Source organism: Onychostoma macrolepis, chromosome 13 (genome assembly GCF_012432095.1).
Source record: "Onychostoma macrolepis isolate SWU-2019 chromosome 13, ASM1243209v1, whole genome shotgun sequence".
Classification (NCBI taxonomy): Eukaryota; Metazoa; Chordata; class Actinopteri; order Cypriniformes; family Cyprinidae; genus Onychostoma; species Onychostoma macrolepis.
In genome coordinates this window covers 27,776,573-27,801,629 of record NC_081167.1, presented here as the reverse complement: position 1 = coordinate 27,801,629, position 25,057 = coordinate 27,776,573, and the positions used below count along the sequence as shown (strand labels likewise).

At 34.4% G+C, this 25,057-nt stretch overlaps 2 protein-coding genes across 2 annotated transcripts in view; both read right to left on the bottom strand.

Moving 5' to 3' along the window:
- Window positions 1-4,552: 4,552 nt before the first annotated feature.
- On the bottom strand, window positions 4,553-11,124 carry LOC131551935 (S100P-binding protein-like; the record flags this gene model as incomplete). The annotated part of the gene is made up of 4 exons (XM_058795191.1): window positions 4,553-5,437; window positions 8,300-8,399; window positions 9,994-10,135; window positions 10,387-11,124. Coding segments are annotated over 4 exons (1,107 nt in total), but the record flags the coding sequence as incomplete, so codon positions are not given.
- Window positions 11,125-12,508: 1,384 nt separating this feature from the next.
- Window positions 12,509-25,057, bottom strand: part of ldlrap1b (low density lipoprotein receptor adaptor protein 1b) — a 52,855-nt gene continuing 40,306 nt past the window's right edge. Inside the window, exons 6-9 of the mRNA XM_058796224.1 lie at window positions 23,100-23,195; window positions 20,775-20,887; window positions 20,399-20,433; window positions 12,509-13,774 (exon numbers count right to left, since the gene is read on the bottom strand). Coding sequence (XP_058652207.1) covers window positions 13,630-13,774; window positions 20,399-20,433; window positions 20,775-20,887; window positions 23,100-23,195 — 389 coding nt within the window. The 3' untranslated portion in view covers window positions 12,509-13,629. The remainder of the gene's footprint in view (window positions 13,775-20,398; window positions 20,434-20,774; window positions 20,888-23,099; window positions 23,196-25,057) is intronic.

Genomic DNA, 25,057 nt, shown 5'->3' with positions numbered 1-25,057 from the left:
ACTTGACTAAACTGATTTTGTATTTTTAATAATCATTTTATTTGTAATGAACACACTAATGTGATTTTTACATTTGATTATTTGTTTTTGCTACTTGAATGCTTTTGTTTAGATGTGAAATTAAAAAACTAGAACACTTGTTTCTTTCTTGCATCTGTTCTTATTTATAACAACAAAGATAAAATAAGAAAATAAAAAACTATATTGTGATTATTAACATAGTAATGATTATTAAGAAAAATTTGGAGGAAAAGATGCAATGTTGCTAGGTGATTTTGCTTTGGAACCTTCAGAAAAACGATTTTTCTTAAAATTGACTTTGATGGCGGACTGTAATCCAGAAAGGATTATGTGTTTATGAAACACGTGAATGAAATTAAATTATATTCCAGTTTTAAATGTGCTTCTGATTACAGATAGCCTGGGATTACACACGATTTGTATTTTAAAGACAACCAAAGAATTTCTTAATATGAAATTCTAATGATATGACAATTAGAGATTAGACTTTTAATTACCATTGGTAGCGCGATTTATTGTAATGCTTTTTTCCTCAGTTGGTCAGAACAAACGTGGCAGACTTGTTACAACACCGGATCACAACCCCGGATCACAACCCCGCGCACAGAAGATAATTCCACACCGAGCTACAATTCCAGGTTTTCAAACAGAGATGGTGAAAAAGAGGCACGATTTATGGACTGCAGCTTTAAGGAATCAAATATCACCTCCTAATGGGAAGGATAATTTTTTATCTGAATTTTTTGATTATTGATTAGAAGGTGCTTCTAATTTTTGTCTGTGCTCCCTATTTTTTTTAAATTAGGAACACAAGTGCTCCTAAAAAGAGAAGCGTATAGCCCTGATGTGTCAAGCAAGCACATTTGAGCTTCCATTTACAATATTTTCTGTGCTCTACAAGAGTGCATTGTTCAATGTTTAAATGTGAATAAAATCCTCAATTAAAGTAATTTTTGAAGCTTGAAAATAAAGATTGACTGGACTTTTAATGGATAGACAAAAACAACGAAATAATTTTTAAAAAATGCAGAAAATTTTTAATTAAAAAAAAAATTCTATTAAAAATGTATGACAAAATAAATCATGACAGAATATTCATTTTTAAGTAGACTATCCATTTAAGACAACTGAAATGCTCAATTATTCAGTCACTCTACCCAAGCCATGCATTTATGCTGATGTCAACTAAAAGGTTAAAATGTTGCTAAGTAAATATAATGTAGTCCTGACATGTGTCCTTACCTTGTGCATCCTGAAAACATCTGCTGACTCATCTTTTCAGATAGCAATAGATATGACAGGATCATAGTTTGAATGATGACCAATGCCATTATTGTCCTTAAAGACAAAATATAAAATGTGACCCTGGACCACAAATCCAGTCTTAAGTCGCTGGGGTATATTTGTAGCAATAGCCAAAAATATATTGTATGGTCAAAATTATCGATTTTTCTTTTAAGCCAAAAATCATTAGGATAATAAGTAAAGACCATGTTCCATGAAGATATTTTGTAAATTTCTTACCGTAAATGTATCAAAACTTAATGTATAATATGCATTGCTAAGAACTTCATTTGGACAGCTTTAAAGGCTATTTTCTCAATATTTTGATTTTTTTTTTTTTTTTTTGCACCCTCAGATTCCAGATTTTCAAATAGTTGTATCTCGGCCAAATATTGTCAGATCCTAACAAACCATACATCAACGAAAAGCTTATTTATTCAGCTTTCTGCATTTTGCCTGTGACGATAAACCAGAAAAATACCATAAGTAGCTAGCGCATTCCACAGACGAGAATTCATGAAAAGCATTATTAGACCGTTTTAAGGCTGCACGAAATAGTAAAACCATTTAAAAATCATAATAAAGCATATTGCTATTGTGAATTCAAAGGCTGCGATTCAGTTAAATAAATATATGCCCTGAGAGTTTAATGCGCTTTATTTATATGTGTAGGTTACGCATCTCAGAGCAGCTCCATTCACAGTAAATGCTGCTCCACACAAACTGTTACCATTTACATGCACGGACCATCTGAAACTCAATCTTTGCATATGCTGTGAGTTTGAGTTGCTTATAACATTTATCTAGGAACAATGTGCACCATTCTATCAAATTTATAAGGTAAATCATTTATAAACCTCTGCCAACACAGGAGAATACATCTTTATTAGGGTTGGGATCACTCTTGGTTCGTCCATGCAGCGTACAATCACATCAGTGTGATCTGAACATTTAAATCTATTTGTGCTGTCTCTGACCTAAAGAGAGCAGCTGTCATGTAAATAAATGAAACAGCTTTGCAGTCTTTTCAACCGCACAACATCATGGTTTCTGTTTTACAAACAATCAGTACTGGGACAAATGTTTATAGTTCGGATATATAAGCCCTGATGTGTATCAAAATAGAGTAAATCACCTTTTGAAAGTAATTTGATGCTTCAAATGAAGATTTATCAATTAGGCCTACATTGTTATGCCAGTAGTGGTGAAGAGGGGCTGTTAAAATGTATTTGTCTTTGAAACATTCATTCAAGAGATTCCTTCAAACATGCTGATTCACAAGTAAACTTTGAATGAGACATTGAATCATTCATTCATAAATTACACATTTGTCTTAGTTGTCTGTTTTATCTTCAGAACCGTGAGAGAACCACAATCTCCATTTAAAAAAAACAAAAAACAAAACTAAATTTATCCAGAATCATGCAGCTCTATTTTGCACACAAACAGCTCTTAAAAGAGTCCAGTTTTTATGTAGCCTGCAGATTTTTGTTTATGGTATTCAGCTGCAACAATGTTTTGCAAAAAGAGACACAGAATATGTTTGATATCATTCTTTCATCACATTTGAATCAAAACTGGTAATTAAAAAGAATCAGAATCGATCAAATTCAAACAATACCCAACCCTAATCTTTATTAGGTGTCTCTTTTTGAACTCAAATCACCCCGCCCCTCTCTGAACCCCCATACAATCCCCCTACCTCCTGTAACATGTAACGTGCAATTCGAAGTGTGCTACACACAGGTGAGTGGGCCTGTACAAACCACCTGTAGTAGCACACTCTCCTCCTCTATGCGCACTAGTCACTTTTCACACACACTGCTGTGTGTACACAAATCCCACAAAAAGAACTCAGTAATATATGTATGTTTACATGCTCATGCACTACAAATCATCCTGCACTGTTCCCCAGCCAGCTGCTTGAACTCAGTGCTTCTCCTTGCACATGTACAGTATTTATCTGAAGCATTCGTATAGTTTGTATTTTTTAGTTTGTATAGGTACTTTTTATAGATAGTATATTTATAGTCAAAATCTATCAGTAGGATAGCTGTGTATAGGTTTATATTGTCTTACTCCTTTGTTGTATGCCTGTATTTATGTAGCACCGTGGTCCTGTGAGGCACGACATTTCGTTCCACTGTATGCCCCGCATGTAGCGGAATGACAATAAAGCTCAACTTGACTTGATCTTTCTAAATATGCCCTTCATCACAACTTCAAACTTAAAGTTTAAACCCTCGCTCGGAGTTTGCATGTTTTGAACATGTTCTTGTTCAAGAAATGACAGTGGCTGTTGCATTTCTATTATAAAGACATAGACAAATATTAAAGATTAAGTGGACATCTGAATTAAATGCGTCAATATTAAACAAAGATTATTGTGTAAAAAAAAAAAAAAAATATTGTCAGGCTGTTGGCGCCCTCTGCAGACATTTGATATGCTTAATGTACATAATTTATGATCGTATTGTTTTATTATGTTATGTATTTTAACTGTTTTGCTCAAAAAAAACCATATGATTTTTTGTTTTTGATATTTTATTTGAAAATCATTATTGCCTAATTGCTATATGTATTTTAAGTCACTTTGTTAAAGGGGTAGTTCACCCAAAAATGAAAATTCTGTCATTAATTACTCACCCTCCTGTTGTTCCAAACCTGCAAGACCTTTGTTCATCTTCGGAACACAATTTAAGATATTTTTTAATAAATCTGAGAGCTCTCTGACCCTCCCATAAATGGCAAGGGAACTACCACGGTAAAGGCACAAAAAAGTACCAATATTATCGACAAAGTAGTCCATGTGACATCAATGGTTCAACCATTACAAAGCTATGACAATACTTTTTTGCACAAAGAAAAAGTTAACGACTTTAATTAACGTCTCTACTGCATTGCTTGTGGACGCGCATTCAGGACAGTACCATGACAAGCGCGTGGCGCTGATAATGACATTAAACACAAGGCAAGGCACTGCGCATATGTTCTACGCGCCGGCGCCGCCACACCTTTATGTCATGGCACTGTAGTGAACGCGCCACCACAAGCGACGCAGTACAAAACGTTTGGATTTCTTAAGCCTACATCATTTTCCTTAAAATTATCGTTTTAATTTTGATAATCCATGGCATATTAAACTGATAGTAACAAACGAAAATGTATAATTTCCCAACAATTACAGTTTTATAAAATTACCAGTAAAATAAATAACATGATCAGAGACAGACAAGTACAGTAAATTGTTTAATTTAAATGTATAAAGTTTATAAAACTGCTTTAAATAGGCAAATGTAACAAATGAACAAAACCAATCAAAAGGACACAACATACATGCTCTTCCTGAGAGTAACGATGTTCAACAGAATTTTTCTGATCACAAAATATAAAATCTTATCTATGTCCCTTTATATGCATTTTAAAAAATTGTAACTGTAATTAGTTTACGAAATGGCTAAAGAAACACTGCAACGTTTGCCCTTAAACAAAGCAAACTGTACCATGTAACAATGTACAACAAAAAAAGAAAATGACTGTAACAAATCAATTATACAGCAAATTAAGACAAATTTGTCTGGCGATTGAAACAAACTATACAGAAGCTGTAAAGGTGAATAAGTGCTGGTTTGGGTTAAAGGACTAAACTCTGCTGAGAATATTAATCATGCAAAATTGCACACAAATAAATATCAAACCACACATCTATTTACATTTTGAATTCTACAAGCATCAAAATATGAATATACATTGTCTATTAATATATAGATCTCTTTTTACATGACGCCCAACACCACTAGGATGAAACATGCAGTACAAACACACCACACACTGTGAAATCACAAAAATAAACACACACACACACAAACCAGATTAGACTTCTCAGCGAGCAACTAACCAGCAGCACGAATCAATGATCCTCACCTTTATACCAATGACAGAGAAAAAAAGGTATGAAACGACAACAAATATACAGAACAATGAAAGTAAAAATAAATAAATAAATCAGGGCACTGTGTTCCTGTGAAAAATATCTGGCACTTTAGCAAAGCGTCGATAGGAAAGATGGTTTCTTTTTTGCCACTCGTCAAGAGATACTAATTGACATCTGGGATGGGACTGAAGATAATTCCTACAAACACGAGAAGAGGGGAAAAAAACACAATGACTGAAGGAAGACTGTAGAACTGGGAAAATCACAGGTTTCACTCCTCTGAGAACTAATAGATATTCACGAACAGAACTGCAACTGCTGCTTTCACAAAGTTTACACACATTTCTGTAATATTATCCATCATGGCTCATACAGTAGGATAAAGTGACTGTATGGCGGAGAAAAAGAGGCCTAAGCTGAGAAAAAAAGATGCTATTTGGTTCACATTAGGGGTGTGCGATATGACGATTTTTGATCGTGGACGATAAAAATGTCTCCACGATCTGCTTTTGAAGAAATATCTTAGTATCGTGCTACAGCGCACATTCTATCAGCTGCAGTTCTTATTCCTCCGTCTCAATATACTGTACATTATTCGGATCTGCTTTAAAGCCTTGCCGGTTAAAGGTTTTATTCACGCGTCGGTCTGACGTGCGCTTTTTCTGAGCCCGTACACCCGAAGCGCGCGTGCTGAAGCCTGTCAAAAAGCGCCTGATTACTGAACTAAGTTATCTTGTGCACTAATACTGTCAAAACACACAAGGTTTATGTATAGACTCCGTTGCTTATGTCTAAAATGAGTAAGTAAACAGCTGAGAGAAAACGGATGCGTGCCTCTGTATATTGATGCGTGCATGTCTTAAAGGGGCAGTACTGAACATGCTGCCGACTGTCATTAAAGGGATAGTTCACCTTAAAATTTAATGTCTGTCATTATTTACTAACTCGCATGTTGTCCCAAACCTGTATTCATTTCTTTCTTGTGCTGAACACAAAAGATGATATTTTGAAGAATGTGGGTAACCAAATAGTATCTGGTCCACATTGACTTTTGATAGAAGGAAAAAAAATACTATGGAATAAGTCACTGGGGACCAGCAACTGTTTGGTTTTCCACGTTCCTCAAAATAGCATTTATGTTCAGCAGAAGAAACTCATTCAGGTTTAAAGAAACTTTTGAGTGAGTAAATGATGGTATAAATATAAAACACTTTTTATTTTGGGGTTAATTATTCCTTCAATGTTAATAAAACACCAAAACACAAAGAGAAAAATCACTCACCACTCTTGACTGAAAAACGTTAATACATTTGATTTAATAGGAATCAATCTATATAGTGTTTTATTTTTATATTTGTTGATTCAATTTCTTGAATGCTCCTGCTAAATACACCTATTGTACCTGAAAATAAGACGGTTTTATTTGTATAGTATGTGTATTTGTAATGTGTATCTTTGCTCTCATTTTTTAATAACAAAGATAAAATAATGACAGACTTATCTTTGCCCACTTTGGCCTAAATATCCGCCATTCTTTTTTAATATTTTTGTTATCTTGAAAGGTTTTGTCTTTATAATAGGGAAATTAGTTTGGCTGTAATGCTCAGACAAATTGCAAAATAGTAAAACCAACATGACAAAGAATTGTGATAAAATCATGATTTTTCTTAAAAATATTGTGATATTATATTTTTGCCATATCGCCCACCCCTAGTTCACATGTTATTATTTGGTCAAAAAGTATGATGAAATTCTGATAGTTTGTAATGTAAATCATTGGAATCTTTATAACATTATAACTTAAAAAAAAAAAAAAAAAGTTTAAGTAAATTGCAAAATGCACTTTATATCTCCAAATGTGTCTGAGTAACATGATATTTAAATGCTTAGAATTAAAAGCGCTGTGGTTTCAAAAACATAATGCAATACAATTATGATTGAGAGATGAATAAATAAACATTTTTCAAAAGCCTAATGATCACATTTGATACTCACATTTGAATATGGTTTAAAAAAAAAAAAAAAAAACTTATGGATAATCAAGTAAACCTAAGTTCAGTCAGTCCAGTAAGTGTTCATCTTGAAACATTAAAATATAAAATTTATTACATTTATAAAAATACAGATTTCACAGCGAAAAGATGTGGTTACAACCTGAAGTGGGACATTTTTACACAAATTTAAAAAAATTAATTAATTAATTAAAAAGACCTCTAACTTGCTAAAAAATTTAAACTATCAATTAGACGACAGAAGCATGTAGTAGATTGTGTACAACAGGTAGGCTATTTACATTTATGAGCCTCTGGTCTCCTACAGTGTTTTACACATTTTTAGCAGAGTCCGAAGGCTCCCTCTAGTGGAGGGGCTCCATTAATAGACAAAAATTAGGTCGCTTTTTCATATACAGTACTTGTCAAAAGTTTGGAATCATAAGAATTTTTTTTTATGAAGTCTCTTATTCTTACAAAGGCCTCATTTATTTGACCAAAATACACTAAAACAGTAATCTAATTTACTCCTGTAGTGCAAAGCTGAATTTTCAGCATCATTACTATAGTTTTCAGTGCCACATGACCCTTCAGAAATCAATAATAATATGCTGATTTGCTGCTCAAGAAAGATTTGTTTTTTCCCGTATTACATAAATGGTTCAATGAATGGCAATCAGTTTGCAGGTATGATGGTAAGTGAGCCAGTTTATAATAAGAAACGATGACCAACATAAGACTAAATCAAGAAGCTAAACATACAATGCTACTTTATTTATATTTTATATATTAAAATGCTATTTATTCAAATCAAGTCACATTAAAGTCAAGTTTATACATTTTCATCGGACTTTAAATCTATATTGGGTCATAACCTGTTTATATTAATTTACCCCCTCATAAAACATCCAGACACATTACGATAAAGATAACTGGGCGATACAAATAATGTCACAGTGCAAAAAATCCTTAATGAGTCTAAAAACAGGCTTCATTTTCTAAGCTTTTTTTTTCTTCTTTCTTTAAATTTGGGGTAAAACGTGTTCTTGACGAGTTTCATGACATTTACCTCCGTGTGAGGTCTGAGGGGTGTTGCCAGTGTGGCCCGGTCCTTCCAGTTTGATGACTGGCCACAGTGTTCATCAAAGTATGGAGCTCAGTGATGACACCTGCTAACACAGACATCACAGCGTCAATCAACAATGTTCTACATCAGTGGTTCTCAAACCTCTCCATGAAGTAACGCCAGCACTGCACATTTTGCATGTCTCCCTATATCTGACACACCCACTTCAGGTCTTGCGGTCTCCACTAATGAGCTGATGAGTTGAATCGGGTGTGATAGATGAGGGAGACGGGGGTACTCCAGGACAGGTTTGAGAACCACTGTCCCACATAATCACACTCATGTTTCTGCAGAGGCAAGATTTCCTAACTGCTGCTATAATGTTTGTCAAAACACTTTCTCATATCTTAGTTTAATGGAAGCATTCACCCAAAAATGAAAATTTAGGCCATCCCAGATTTAGATGAGTTAATTTTGTTTCTTCATGGTTACAAATTTGGAGAAATATAGCATTGCATCATTTGCTCACCAATGGATCCTCTGCAGTGAATGGGTGCCGTCAGAATGGGAGTCCAAACAGCTGATAAAAACACCACAATAATCCACAAGTAATCCACACGACTCCAGTCCATCAGTTAACATCTTGTGAAGCAAAAAGTTGTGTGTTTATAAGAAACAAATCCATCAGGACGTTTTCATTTTAAACCTCTGCTTCCAGCTAAAATACCAATCCATAATTCATAATTAACACCTGAAGAGTTCATTCGCAAAAACATAACTCCGTTTTTATCCATTTTCGAAAATCATGTTTTTTCATTGTGCATTCCAATTAATCTCAATCAAACTGCAGTTGGGTTATTTTGATTAGGTTAAAAAATAACTAAAAAAACACAGCTAACTAACACAAAAACATGATAACATCATAAAAAACATGATTTTTGAAAATTAAAAAAAAACTAAATCCAGAGTTATCCGTTTTTGCAAATAAACTCTTCACTTGCTCCATGAAAGAGACCATCCCCTTTTGTCCTCTCACATTAACATCTACACATATTTGTTTTAGACTGTTTTGCTTGTAAACAGTGCTTGATCTGAATCAGGTATTTCTCTCCTAATTCAGACGAAATGTACTTTTTCACTGGAGAAAGATAGTGGATAGAGGACTCATATATTAGCCGGAGTCAATGGTTTGAAATTAAAACGCTTTAAAGATGGATTTGTTTTTAACAAACATACAGCTTTGCACTTCACTAGACATTAACTGATGGACTGGAGTCCTGGATTATTTGTGGATTATTGTGATGTTTTTATCAGCTGTTTGGACTCTCATTCTGACGGCACCCATTCACTGCAGAGCATCCATTGGTGTGCAAGTGATGTGATGCTAAATTTCTCCAAATCTGTTCCCATGAAGAAACAAACTCATCTAAATCAGCAAATTCACATTTTTAGGTGAACTATTCCTTTAAAATGTAGAGTAAACTGTAAGTGATCACTGGTAGATTTATTAAAAGCATGAACACTATGACTACCAAAACTTGATCTGCTTCGGCATCATGGCCAGTACGGCAACATGAAATCAACCAATAACGAGTTTTTTCACCAATCAGTGGCAGACAGGGGGAATCTTACAGGTTTGGCACACACGAATAACACCTTGAACGAAACAAAAATCAGTGTTTTGTAAAGTACAGTACCGTTTGCTGCTCCTTTCTCTTTCATGTGTCTTTTTACGGACTCCACATATGTCTTCTTCCGTCTCTCCCACTCCTCTTCACAGAACACCACAGGTTTGCTGGAGCTCTTGGTGTTGTCTGGAACAACCACCTTGGACTTCACCTGCTCAGTGGGTAAAGTGACAGTTTGATGCAGAAAAGTTGGAGCACACATGGCTGATGAGTGGCCAAATGCACAAGCTGTAACATTAGGGCCAGATGCAGAAAACATGGAATCTCTTCAAGTGTCCTCCTTTTGAATTCCATCATGGACAAAATACCAATGAACAGGTATAAAACTCAGGAATCAGGAAGAGTAAATAATGACAGAAAGTAGTAAAAATGTCACAAGTACATAAAGGATGTATATCAAACCTGGACCTGAAGCGGCAGCGTGCTCTCAAAGCTCTCTGTGGTGGTTTCTTCATTTCCCAGAGTCACCTCAGGCTCTGCCTGTTGACTGACAGACACTCCTTTTTCCTCTTTCACTGGGATAACAGTTTCTGGGGGCGCGATGTGGGATTTTGATTCATGGATTGGGATAAATTGATGTGAGACCTCCTTGACTTCACCTTTCACAGGTCCCTGAGAGCCAGCTAAAGAAACAGAACTGCAAATATCAAAGTTTAGAGACGTGCGAAATGATATTTCTGCCGCAGGAACCTCTCTGTCCCATTCTAGAACCGGTATCGGGGAAGGAAGGCTCTCCCGGTCTTGATCTATCCGGTTCTGTTTGCAGTTGGACAGAGGGGTGGACACAACAGGGGTCACAGGCTGATTGACCTTCGACCGAGGCGGTGTAACGTCTCTTGATATTATTAGCGGCTGCAGAGGTGTCAGTCCCTGGACTCTTGTTAGAGAGTCCACAGAAAAGTATCCCTGATCCGGAGAAAATGTTCTTGTGATGCATTGTCTTTTAAGAGGGGTCTCATAGGTCTCATCGAAACATGAATCTTCCAGGCATCTTTTATATGCTCTGGCTTCTTTATTGGAAATGTGTACTTGAATGTTATAAACCGCTCTATTGGCATTGTACTGCTGCTTGGAGTTCACCATGTGGGAGTATACTGATAGTGGTTTTAAATGAAAGGATGAATGGTCAGACATTGTTATTCAAACTGGAGTCAATCAGGACTGGAAGAGGAAAAAGGAGTGTCTGGTCAGTTTATTCCAAGCAGGAGACATAAATTGAGGTCTTGGCCAAAGTGCATGAACCTGAGAAAGAATCATGTTTATCAGTAGATTAGACATATGTCCATTTTGATTGCATGGGGTCGTTAATTCAAATTCACCGCCCTAAAAACAATCTGATGCATATTTAATATTTCCTTTTAATGCAAACAAAAGAAATGCATCAGGTCAAACCGATGCTCATCTTATTGACGCTAGCCTAAAACTAATACTTGCACGAGTGACTCGCAAACAATCGATCGTCGTTTTAAACACCGTGAAAGTGGGTTTTGGTGACAAGCGCGTGCTAGGAGTTTGTAAAAACCGTCAAATACATCATTTTCTAAATTGACAATTATGGTAATGGATAAACTGAGTGTGGATTACTACTTTGAAAATTTACCTGTCGGATACAATAAGAGCTTCCGTTTCGAAGTGCTACTCAATCTGCCATAAACTTCAGTTTTTCACATCCATCCTCGACTTCAATAATGCGGATTATACCTGACATTTATAACTTCTCAACCACACATCGTCTTCTGATTGGCTGGAAACCAGAACATGTGATTTAAAAAAAAATAAAAATAAAACTTAAATTTTATTCACATTATTTAAAATAGTTTTAAAAACAGGCAAGTGAAGATAACTGACCTTATAATATAAAAATATAGGTATTTTTGAATCCTGCTAGTGAAAACGTGGGCCTCATGAATATTAATTACGTAATGCGAGGGTCTGTCAGTTCTCCTAACTGATTGGCTCGAAGGCACACGTTCGTAAACTGGTCGCTTAACAAGAATTAAAGGTGTTTTGTGTAATTTCTTGACGTTAAAATGCGGTCTATCCCTTGTGCAGAGACGACTACGACTACAATTTTATATAAAATGAGTTTTTAATAATAGAGATATTAATAATATCAATAATGATTCTGACCAGTGCTGATTTTTTTTTTTTACTGAAACAGTAACCTGTTACTGAAATGTAACAGTTGTCTGTTACATGGCACGTCTTATTATGAATATTAATAAATGACTCGTGAAAACTATGTGACAGTGCCGCTTATTCATTAACACCTGAATAATGACTTGTATAGCCACTAAAATTAAACCACACAAAGAAAATCAAAAAATATATATAAATATATATATTATTTGAACTCAAACTAATTCCAGTACTAACCTTATTTTCGTCACAGAGTAAATGACCATATTCATAATGGCACTGCATTAGTTTCACCACTAGAGGGAGTCATGTCAACTCAAAACAGTAATCAACACAAAGCATTTTCATTACCATTTTAATTTATGAACATGAAATGAATAATGCAAACAGAAACTAACACTGAGGTGTAATAAATTCTACTTATGAAGTGTAATAAAACCTAAATACAGAGCGTCAATGTAAACCACAAAATAACTGCCTGCATTATTTTCAATCAAATCCACAGTGGTAAATATCAGTTCATATATGCTACTACGCTTAACTTCAACCTGAAATTAATCCAGGTGTATTTTGGGGCAAAGGAATAGCTACATGTAATATTACAAAATAGATTGGCATTTCCATAAAAACATACCACGGACATCCATGGCAATACAATGTTTTTGCTTTTTAAACACTTACAATATAGTAGTACCATGATACCATGAAGTCCCTAATACCACCTGATACTGTGACATCCATAGTGCTTTATTGGATGGGTAGGCCTATAGTAACCTGATGAAGAATGAACAATAAGCGTGGCAAAAGCAGAAAGATCCTGAAATGAAACCATAAGCTTTAGAAAGAGACACAGAGAGAATTGCAAAAATACATTTTAATAGAAAAAAATAAGATTGTCTCATTTAAATACCCTGCCTTCTCTGTTTTTGTCCATTATTGTATGCTTTATGTGTACTTATCCATTCGTTTTCATACATCGGAGGGCAGACAACTCACATATACAACACCTTCACCACTTCAGCACTTAAAAAACACAATCCAACTCCACACAAACCTCAAACATCATGTATTTTAGTATGCATTCCCCCGAGATCTCGCAATAGGCCTATATATTCAGACATTTGACTGCATAGAATCGCAAAGCTCACCTCAGCAATCAAACCCATTAAAAATAATAATAATAATAATAATAATTGAGCAAATATTATACAGTTATTGTCATACACATACATTTTATATTCATACACATACAAAAAAGAAAAGAAAACAACTTATGGGAAGTAACAGAAAACTTTAAATGTCAATATATTTAAACGTAATTCGGAAAAAAATAAAATAAAGTAAAAAAAAATAATAATAAAAGTATTGCTTTGGTCTGTGCTTTTGTTGAAGTCATCTCATTGGGTTTGCCGAGCCGCATGTCAACTCAAAGCCGGCCGCGGGATCAGCTACGGCCGCCAGAGGGCGCCGGTGACACGCGCAGCTCGTTCCTCCGCGATCCGCCGATCAGAATCCGAACGCGTCCTCGGCGTCGGCAGCCTCAGCTTCGGCTTTGTCCCAGTTGCTAGGCGACAAGCACTCTTCAGGGTTGTAGTCCTGAGGGTTTACCCCAATGTCCAGCATCTGGGGGTTAGTGCGAGACTCAGCGAGTCTTGGGAGAAACACACACACAGAGAATGAGTCAAACAGAAAAACACGGGGCAGCAAACATCTTCACAACATCAGTAGCGGTTCAGATCATAGAGAGCAGGGAATACATATGCAAAACACCAGAAACAACGCTTTAAATATGCATGGTGAATTTCTCGCTGATTTGGAGCTCTTCGTTACATTTTAAAGACATGATAAAATAAGTGTTTATTTGTAATCCCGCATGGCATAATGAACACGACTTTACGAATGGACCGCGCTCATCTAGGATAAAATAGCCTACAAACATTAGACATGAAATGGTTCAAAATTATATATAATTTCGGATATATGTGAATGTGTATATATTTAATATAATAAAATAGGCCTATATTAAACTAAATTTAATTTAATGTTTATATACACACTTAAAATAATTTTAAAATTAAAATACATTTTATAAAAATAATGAGAAAATCTAAAATTAATAGCTCAGTTATGAAATACTATAATAGCATATGAATATAAAAGAACTTAGAAATGGTGCATGCATAATTGCTTCATATATAGGACTGGGAATCACAAAGAGGTTATTTTTGTCATTTTTAATTATAATTAAATTTAATATGATGAGAAATAAAGGCTGGACACTGTGAAATAATACAAAGAAAACAAAGACATTATGTCTTTCTATTGCATTGCACATACAGAATGATGAGTCTGATGAATTGATGTCTTTTTAATTAATCTTAAAAAAAAATAATAATAACCAAACATAATTGCTGTTTTGAGTCATCAGTTTAAATTAGTCTAATGCTGGCAACTTATGGTTAAAGATTCACACATTCACAACAGAGTTTTGTTACTTCTTCAATATGCATATACAATAATTATTCTTTTAGAACAGCAGCTTCCTCTGTATGTACTAAGAGAATTATTAACTGAATCATACAGTTGGAATTGTTACATTCCTTATGATTCCCATTCCTAGACAGAAGACTACAAGCTGTGCAAACTATGCATGAAACAGTGAGTAGTGTGTTTTATTCTTTACTACCCTAAATATAGAGACAGTACTCTGTGGTTGAATGTCACATGATGTGAAATCAAACCTCTGAGGAGCTGGAATGAAAAGTGTGCTGTGGAAAATAACAATAAAGAAAAAAAAAAACAGGAACATCTCTGGGAATATCACTACGGTAACACTGCCACAGCCTCAATGCACTTCAGTCACGCTAGACGCCATGTGTTTCTGAAAAAAGGTCTCACCAAGGCTGCATTTATTTGATCAAAAGTATAATAAAAAACTGTAATATTTAGAAATATTTTTAGAAGTGTTTTCTATTTGAATATATTTTTCAATGTAATTTATTCCTGTGATGCAAAGCTGAATTTTCAGCATCATTATTCCAGTCTTCAGCGTCACATGATCTTTCAGAAATCATTCTAATATGCTGATTTGCTGCTCAAGAAACATTTATCAACATATTTTATCATCATCATATTTTTTGCAGGATCCTTCATGAATAAAAAGTTCAAAATAACAGCATTTATTTGACAATTATTTTTAGTAACATTATAAATGTCTTTACAGCCACTTCTGATCAATTTAATGCATCCTTTTTAAACAAAAGAAAACAAAAAAACAAAAACCTCAAACTTTTAAAGGGTAGCGTAAGTTGTGCTCCACTGATAAAATAACAACATGAAGGTGATAAATAATGACAGTAAGTTGACGGTAGCCATTGACTTCCATAACATTTTTTTCTATACTATGGAAGTCAATGGCTACTGTTAAGTGTTTGTTTACCAACATTCTTCAAAATATCTTCTTTTGTGCTAAACATAAGAAAGAAACTCAGGTTTGGAACAACTTGAGGGTGAGTATGATGACAGAATTTACATTTTTGGTTGAACTATCCCTACCCAGAATAGGGTTCACAGTAACAAACTTTGTGGCAAGGCAGTGGCGGGAAACCGACGACTGATCACAAGATGAACTAGGAAAATATGAAGATGAATCCAAGTGATGGTTCTACAGCTCTTGGCAAAGAACCCTGCCGTGAAGTCCTCAAAATCCTATGGAAGATGTGTGAGAACCAGACAGGGTTTTGAGCTGTGAGGAGGAACATGCGTGACCTGCTACAGATGGAGAACTGGACTACTGGACTACAGTCGTAGATGATCATGGTGTTGTGACAGAGTGAATTATGATGGATGAGGACTACGGTACTGGCACATGTCATTACAGCTCAGGTGAACGACATTTTTACCTGTGTTGGACTCAAAACTATCCAGACTGCGGCTGAAGGAAGTAAACAACATCAGCATGAGAAAACAGAAGCAGCAAAGGGCAACAGTGACTCAGTGTAAGCTGCATGTTTAGTCAGCGCGTCTTGGTTCGCTGTTGCTATAATAGAACTTCCACATTGTGATATTTTTATCAGCTTTTTTTAAAACGTCCTGATGGGGTTTATTGAGCAGCTACTGAAGTCAAAGGTTACCGCTGGGCTAATGTTGAGGAAATTACAGCTAACTAAAGTTGACCTCTTGACAGTAAAGACAAAACCACTGTAAGATCCATTTCTTTGTAAGACTAAGGCATTAAGAATTATTAGTGGTTTGCCAAGGTAAGCATGACTACTACACACTTTAAAGATTTGAACAAATTCCCAAGTATTAAACTTAATTAAACTTTGACAAACTTAAACAACCAGTGTTGTTATTGGAAACTAAAACGGCAACTATTAAAAATATCAAAAATAAAATGAAATAAATATTTGATGAAAACGAGAAATGTTGGCTTGGCAACTAATTAAATACATTTTAGTTCATTTAAAAAATGGTGTAGGATTTACATAGGAACATTTTTCAATAAGAAATTGCTAGTAAATTTGACAAGTAACTACAAAGAAATGGCAACTAATACATTAAATTAAACGTGAAATTTTAAGTAGAAAGACTTGTATGGTATTTTCTTTGAAAATTCATTTTTGCAGTGTTGAAGTATTAAAATGACTAAAAAGAAATAAATATATTAAAAAAAAAAAAGCCAAATAGAAGTGATTTTTTAAAAGCTGACACATCAAATTAAACATTAAATTTTAAGTAGAAAGACTTGTATGGTATTTTCTTGGAAAATTCATTTTTGCAGTGTTGAAGTATTAAAATTACTTAATAAAAACATTTAATTATAAAAAGAAATTAAAATAAAGAAAGCCAAAAACTGACAAAAGTGCAAAATTACAAAACAAACAAAATAAAAATAACTGAAAATATAAGAATCAAAACAAATTCAAAATATTTATAAATACTATAAGTAGTACAAAAATAATACTAAAATAACACTGCATATAACTTAACCACTTGTGCTATGAACATAGCGTAAATGACACTTACTTACAATGAAAAACAAACAAACAAAAAAAAAAAAACAGTAAGAGCAGCAGGATACAGTAGGATTTCTTTTTTGAATACATCTAGTAACTAAATAATAGCATAAGCACTATATACTCTGAAAATAATGTACACTTTTTCTTTATACTGAGTCAAGAGGTCAATCTGAAATTTAGATCTTCTACTGGATAAACTTGAAGTTCGGTGCAACCAGCCATTTCATTTTATTTGTGCATCCGTCTTACAATAATGTACAGAAATGGTCAATTATGACCATAATATCTCTCAACCCACTGTGTTTTTGAGGATAAACCATCTCAAATACTAAACAGCTTCAGTCTGTGATGGAAAGCACTTCAGTGCTCTTTAATCAGAGATTTAGTCAATCCCAATTCATCCTTGATTGGAAAAGTTCTTGCATGTCAGAGATCTGGAGCGTCTCTCCTCACACATACAGGGTGAAAGCATGTTAAATGGAGATTAACGAAGTACTGCGTTTGATTAAAAGCCAACGCTTTTAATTACTGCACACGACAAATAATCAGCGTGAAGCAGAGATGGACTGAACCCCCGCTGCTGTAAAACAGCTCATCTCATGTCTGCTAATCTCTCGGGAACGGTACTCCTTGTGTCTGGATGAATAATGACCATCATTACAAATCGTTAAACAGCTGTTGTTTGGTTTGAAGAATAAAATGGCTGTTAATTAGTGCCATTACGATGCCATAGTATGCAAATAATAGTCATTTAAAACATGACCTAATCATGCGGCATCACAATTGTTTGATTTCTTGGGTGTATTGGCAAGCAGGAACATGCATATTATCCCTATAAAAATATTCCTTTAAAAAGCTCATATTATGAGGGGTCCAATTTTCCTTAATATTTTTAAATTAATGCTAAAGTGTGTAATTTTGAAATGCTATATCTAATGTTATATGTAAATGTTATATATATGTTGGTATAGCACCTCTTTTTAGTAACGTGTAGAGTATTCTATGACTATGGTGTTGTCAAAGCATATGCAAATTTCAAAGGTCTATAAAATATTATTGATATATTGAAAATTGTTCAAACTTTGGGTGTTGTTAGAGGCCTAGACTGTATATATCATTTGAAATTATCATATTTAATGCACCCTTAAACATGGCTGAGAAAGCCCACCCTGAACTGGGCAGAAGGTACAATATGACGTCTCATTCTATATTGTGCCATATGTAAAATTCAATGGTCCATAAAAAAGGTTGGTAAAGTAAAAAAAAAGTTTTAACTTTGGATATTGTTAGCGCATTAGACCATTTATAAAGTCTTAAAAAATACGATACATTTAAAAAAATGTAATAATTTGGACTTAACCGTCTGAGACTGTTTATCACTGTTAACTGTCTCGAGCCCCTGCCCCTTTGAGGTCCGACGGTAAAGTGCCCTTGCGGTCCGGTGCCCCTAGTCTGCGATTTCTGCCGAGGGTAGGGGTGTTCGACATGACGATTTTTGATCGTGGAATATAAAAATGTCTCCACGATTTGCTTTTTTGAAGAAATATCGTAGTATGGTACTTCAGCGCGCATTCTATCAGCTCCAGTCCTGGCGCCACCGTCTCTATACACTGTACAACACCACATACATTCACATCAGTGTTAACTCAGCGGTAGAGTTACTCTCACGGGACACTGCACTTATTCGCAATCACAAAAGTACATTATTTGCATCTGCTTCAGAGACTTACTGGTTAAATGTTTCACTCAGCGTGCTGTTCTGACGAGCGCCTTTTCTGAGCACATAAACCCAAAGTGCGTGCTCTAAAAAGCCCGTCAAACAGCGCCTGATTACTGAACTAAGTTATGTTTTGTGTAATACTGTCAAAACACACCAGGTTTATGTATAGACTCAGTTGGTTATGTCTAAAATGAAGGTAAACAGCTGAGAGAAACGCATGCGTGCCTGTACATTAGATGCGTGCAGGTCTTAAAGGGACAGTACTAAACATGCTGCCGACTGTAATTAAAGGGATAGTTCACCCTAAAATTGTAATTCTGTCATTATTTACTCACTCACATGTTGTCCCAAACCTGTATTAATTTCTTTCTTGTGCTGAACACAAAAGAAGATATTTTGAAGAATGTGGGTAACCAAACAGTTGCTGGTTCACATTGACTTTAACAGTAGGAAAAATAAAATACTATGGAAGTCACTGTAGACCAGCAACTGTTTGGTTTTCCACATTCTTCAAAATAGCATTTATTTTCAGCAGAAGAAACTAGTTCAGGTTTAAAACAACTTTTGAGTGAGTAAATGAAGGTATAAAAATAAAACACTAGCCAATTAGGTGAATTATTCCTTTAATTTTAATAAAACACCAAACACAAAGAGAAAAATCACTCACTACTCTTGACTGAAAAACTTTAATACAGTTGCTTTAATAGGAATCAATCTATATAGTGTTTTATTTTTATATTTGTTCATTCAATTTCTTGAATGCTCCTGCTAAATACACCTATTGTAGACTACCTGAAAATAAAACACTGTTTATTTTATTTGTATATTATGTGTATTTGTAATGTGTATCTTTGCTCTCATTTTTTAATAACAAAGATAAAATAATGACGATTTTTATCTTCACCCACTTTGGCCAAAATATCCGCCATACTTTTTTATATTTTGTTACCTTGAAAGGCTTTGTCTTTATAATAGGGAAATTAGTTTGGCTGTAATGCTCAGACAACTTGCAAAATAGAAAATCCAACATGACAAAGAATTGTGATAATATTGTGAATCGTGATATTTCAACAAAAAAAAATCGTGATATTTTTGCCATATCGCCCACCCCTAGCTGAGGGGGACCAAACCCATACAACCCCCCCCCCCACACAACAAAGATCGATACACTAAAAAAATGTAATAATTTGGACTTAACCGTCTGAGACTGTTTATCACTGTTAACTGTCAAATTTCATGCAACATTGAAGATGGCTGAGATATGCTCAGATGTCTTTTTCTTTTCTATGAAACAGAAACTGTGAGTGGGGTGCAAAAATAGTCCGATTTATGTAAGGCCAACCAAAGAGTTTATTCTCAGAGCTGAATATGTCTATCACAAATACCGCTGTGGTCACATAATGGACCGCCAGGAATAGTCGTGCCCTATACTCCACATCTGTGCTGAAGTTATAGTATGGTCTGTTAAAGTTCACTGCGCAGGGTGTTATAGTGTAAAAGAGCCAGATATAACTCCAAATATAATTTTACTAACCTCGAGAAAGCCTCATCTAGACCATCCTCAAGTTCCTGCAAAAAAAGTTAAAATAAGCATCTTCATTTGGAGTCCATAGGGTTCTCAGCAGTAACTAATGTGCTTTTAAACTCTTATTTAACAGTTAAATATTCATATAAAATAATTAAAAAATAAAAATTCAAAGCATTGCATGTAGACTGAGTTAAATAAACATTGCTGTCATTTTAATAATTAAAATAAAAATAAGACTAGTCGTTTTCTCAGAATTTCTGACATAAACAGCATTACTGAAATTTAAATTAACTCTGATTAGTAATTATTCAGATCAACTGGTGGAGTATGTTGACTTTAGATATTTTGGCACATGTGTGTGTGTGTGTGTGTGTGTTCTTACCCAGACAGTGTTGTTGTTCTCTGTGCCGAGGTTCTGTGCCAGATGTGTGGTGTCTTTTCCTGAGTGATCTTTTACTCCACATTCAAGGTCCAGTAGATCTCCAGTGGCAACCTCTACGTACACAAATTAAAATAAATAAATAAATGAAAAAATATAATGAATGAAATAAACAAATAAAAAAGTAAAATAAGTGAAAATAAATAAATGAAAAAAATTCAATGAAATATATAATTAAAATACACGAATAAATAATAAAGTAATGAAATGCATAAAAATTATGTAAGAAAACAATTAAAAAATAAATCATGCAAAAAAATAAATGCAAAAATTATTTAAAAAAATATAAAAAGTAAAAAAAAGTAAATATAAGTAAAAATAAATAAGTAATAATAATAATAATAAATAAAGGAAACAAGTAAATAAATAAATGCAAAATATGTAAAAACAAATCATGCAAAAAATGCAAAAATAAGAATACATAAAAAAATAAACAAACACACAAACAAATTAATAAATCTACTAACTATGATCAAAAGCAGGCATCATTTTCTTTATCCAAATTATATTTCCATCTTTTGATGTTAAGTGGAAAAAAGGTGTGATTTTATTTGAAAATCCATAAAACAGCTAGTTCTGATTCCCAATTCTGATCGGATGAGCCACGTTTTAAGCTGTTGACAAATTACTCTGTTTCTTGGAAACCATAACCAGCAGTTAGGCTAATGAACTATATAACATAGCAGATTTATTTATACATTTACATTACACTTATTACAGGTTCAAGCCTCCTGTATCAACATGAGGCATTCACAGACACAATGGTTATAGTTCATAAATCAACCTTTAAACATAATATTTTCATATCTCCACACCTGCAGTGATCATACAGATCTGTGCATGCAGAGAATGAATCAATGCTCTTCTCAACATCAAGCCGCGACACGCTCACAGACTCCAGTCAAACAAAAGCACCATCACATCTTTCTCTGATCCTGAGCCGTTAAACCTGTCCATCTCTGTCCAGGACTCATATTTCACGAGCGGAGATCAGCCGCTAAAAAGACTCATGTTTCTGATATCTGATGGGATTTAGGAACACACAGAGCTTTATTCATGCACACACACGTCTGTCTCATGGCACACGGATCACTGGTCCTCAAGGGCTCATTCGTTCACTAAACTCTGCCATCCAGGATTATTTCTGTAACCTGAGATCCATTCAGGGTCCTTTGGCACACTTACAAAAAAGTAGCATGGTCCAGTGATGGTATCAGATGATAATACCGGGGTTTTTAAGTGGTACTGTAAGGTACTTTGAAGCATACCACAGTATTATCATTGCCATTGCTGGATGGGTCAAAGAAGATTGGGGATGTTGTGACCAAAAACCCTGTGCAAACTAAATTAGTGTCTGGAAGAAACAAAGAATCTTCAAACTGACCTAATTTATTGTGTTTTTCGTATCTCATCAATACACTATCATTCAAAAGTTTGGGTCAGCAAGATTTTTTTCTCTCTTATGTGCATCAAGGCTGCATTTATTGATCAAAAATGCAGTAAAAATTGTGATATATTATTAAAATTTAAAATAACTGTCTTCTATTTGAATGTATTTTAAAAATGTGATTTATTCCTGTGATCAAAGCTGAATTTTCAGCATCATTACTCCAGTCTTCAGTGTCACATGATCCTTCAGAAATCATTCTAATATGCTGATTTGCTGCTCAAGAAGCATGTCTTATCTACGTCAAAAACTGTTTTTGCTGCTTAATATTTTTGTGGAAACTGTGATACATTTTTTATGATTCTTTGATTAACAGGATGTTCAAAAGAAATCTTTTGTAACGTTATAAATGTCTTCACGGTCACTTTTGATCAATTTAATGAATCCTTGCTGAAAAAAGTATTACTTTCTATAAAAAAAAAAAAGAAGAAATCTTACTGTCCCAAACCTATCAAGAATACCCTGGTATTATCATGTCTCCAGCAACTAGTAATTTGTCTATACACACTGAAACCAAAAATACTGTGTGACAGAACACAACCACATCCAACATGTGCGATATTTAATATACACTTGCATGTGTGTGTGTGTGTGTGTGTGTGTGTGCCAAATGTCCACACAAGGAGTGTAATAGCTGAAATGTTTGACCTTGTGTAAACATTTTATACCCCCATGAGGAAAGCAGCTCATAAATCATAATATTTTTTTCCTAAAAATGTAAAATTGCAGAAAGTCTTCTGTGAGGGTTAGGTTTAGGATCAAACATGTTGTACAGTATAAAAATCATTATGTCCTGACAAAGCATGAAAACCTGTGCTCACCTCCTCCTTTAGTGCTGCCCAGACTGGCTGAACTCTCAGACTGAGAGCTGCTGGCCACCTCTCCATCTGATCCACACTTCACCTGCTTCTCTTTCTCTGAAAACAAAGGATTATAAGCAGAAATATAAAGCTTCTATTGTTGTTAACATGCTTACATTCAACAGTCACTAAAAACATGTTCTTTATTTGAGCTGTGAAGTTTAAAACTTCTCTCAGTCTAATCATTTCTTTAATCAATCTTTTTGAGGTGGGAATACTTTTCTTATTTGAAAGTGTTTTTTGAGCAAAATTATCATGATTACGACTTTAATCATAAAAACTCACAAATCAGATTAATTATATAATTGTTTTTAATGTACTTTTTCAACATTTTAGGTAACTAAGTATGTAGTAGTAAGTAACTAATTTATTTAAGCAACTAAATTACCACTTTTTAAAAATTGTTCTATTACTTTTAACTTGACAATTATACATATATATTAAACCAACAAGAATAAAAATAAGAGAAAAAAAATAAATTTTCATCATCTTTGACATCCTTATTGGTCACTGACCTCTAAACAAATATTATATATTATCACCACATCATTTTCATCTCAAAACATTAATTCATATACTTTTACATATATTCATATTTATAAATATGCATTCATGAAAGCTTTTATAAAGAATGAGGTCAGTGAGTATAAATGTGCACTAGGGCGAGGAGAAACCAGCCTTAAATGTACATATGAATATTTAACACATGTAACATAAAACTGTGCCGTGGCCTTGATCTCTGCCTGAATTAATAAAAATGGAAATGAAACACCCTAAAACATTATCAAAGCCCTGGACGCTCAAACAGCCTCCTTTATGAGGAAGTGTATATATACCACTCTCACATACTGGCTAGCGCTCTATGACTAAAGAGGGAAGTCAGGAGGTGGTGAAGTGCTCAGATCTGGTTCCTGCAGGATCACAATGGTGTTTCTGGTTTTTCTCTTTGTGGTTACTACAGTGATAAACCATTACAATAAATGTGTTTAAAGAAACAGTTCTCCCAAAAATTATAATTTGATAAATATTTTCACAGTTTGTTTCTTCATGGGAACAGATTTGGAAATATTCAGCATTAAATCACTTGTTCACCAGTGTATGTTCTGCAGTGAATGGGTGCCGTCAGAATGAGAGTCCAAACAGCTGATAAAAACATCACAATAATCCACAAGTAATTCACACTTGACTCCAGTCCATCAGTTAATGTCTAGTGAAGTGAAAATATGTTTGTAAGAAATAATCCATAATAAGCGTTTCCTCAAATGAAAAATCCATCCCCTGTTGTCTCTCACATATTTGAAAACATACTGGTTTAGAGCTGTTTTGGACTGTTTTCACTTGTGAACTGTGTTTGATTGTGCATATTTCTCTCCTGATTCAGGCGGATAAATGGATAAAGGACTTGATTTGAAGTTAAAATGCCTTTATTATGAATTTGTTTACTACAAACACGTAGATCTTCACTTCAAAAAACATTCAATTATGTACTAGATTTGTGTGGATTACTGTGATTTTTTATCAGCTGACGGCACCCATTCACTGCAGAGGATCAAAAGGTGAGCAAGGGATTTAATGCTAAATTACTCCAAATCTGTTCCTATGAAGAAAAACTAATCTTGGATGAACTGAGGCTGAGGCTGAGGCTAAGTATATTTTCAGCAAGTGCTCATTCTTGGGTGAATTATTTCTTTATTTCACAATGAAAATATAACTATGTCATTTGTTTATATTTTCAACCACAATGAAATTGTGATCTGCCAGATGATCAGTTCCTGCAGCAAACTGCCAGGTGCAGAGAGATGAAATGAGTAAATCTCTACAGGCCTCAGGACACACACACACACACACACACACAGGCATGTTCAAACATGCAGTAAATTACATATATGTTCTGCTGATCTGAGCGACTGGAGCTGCTC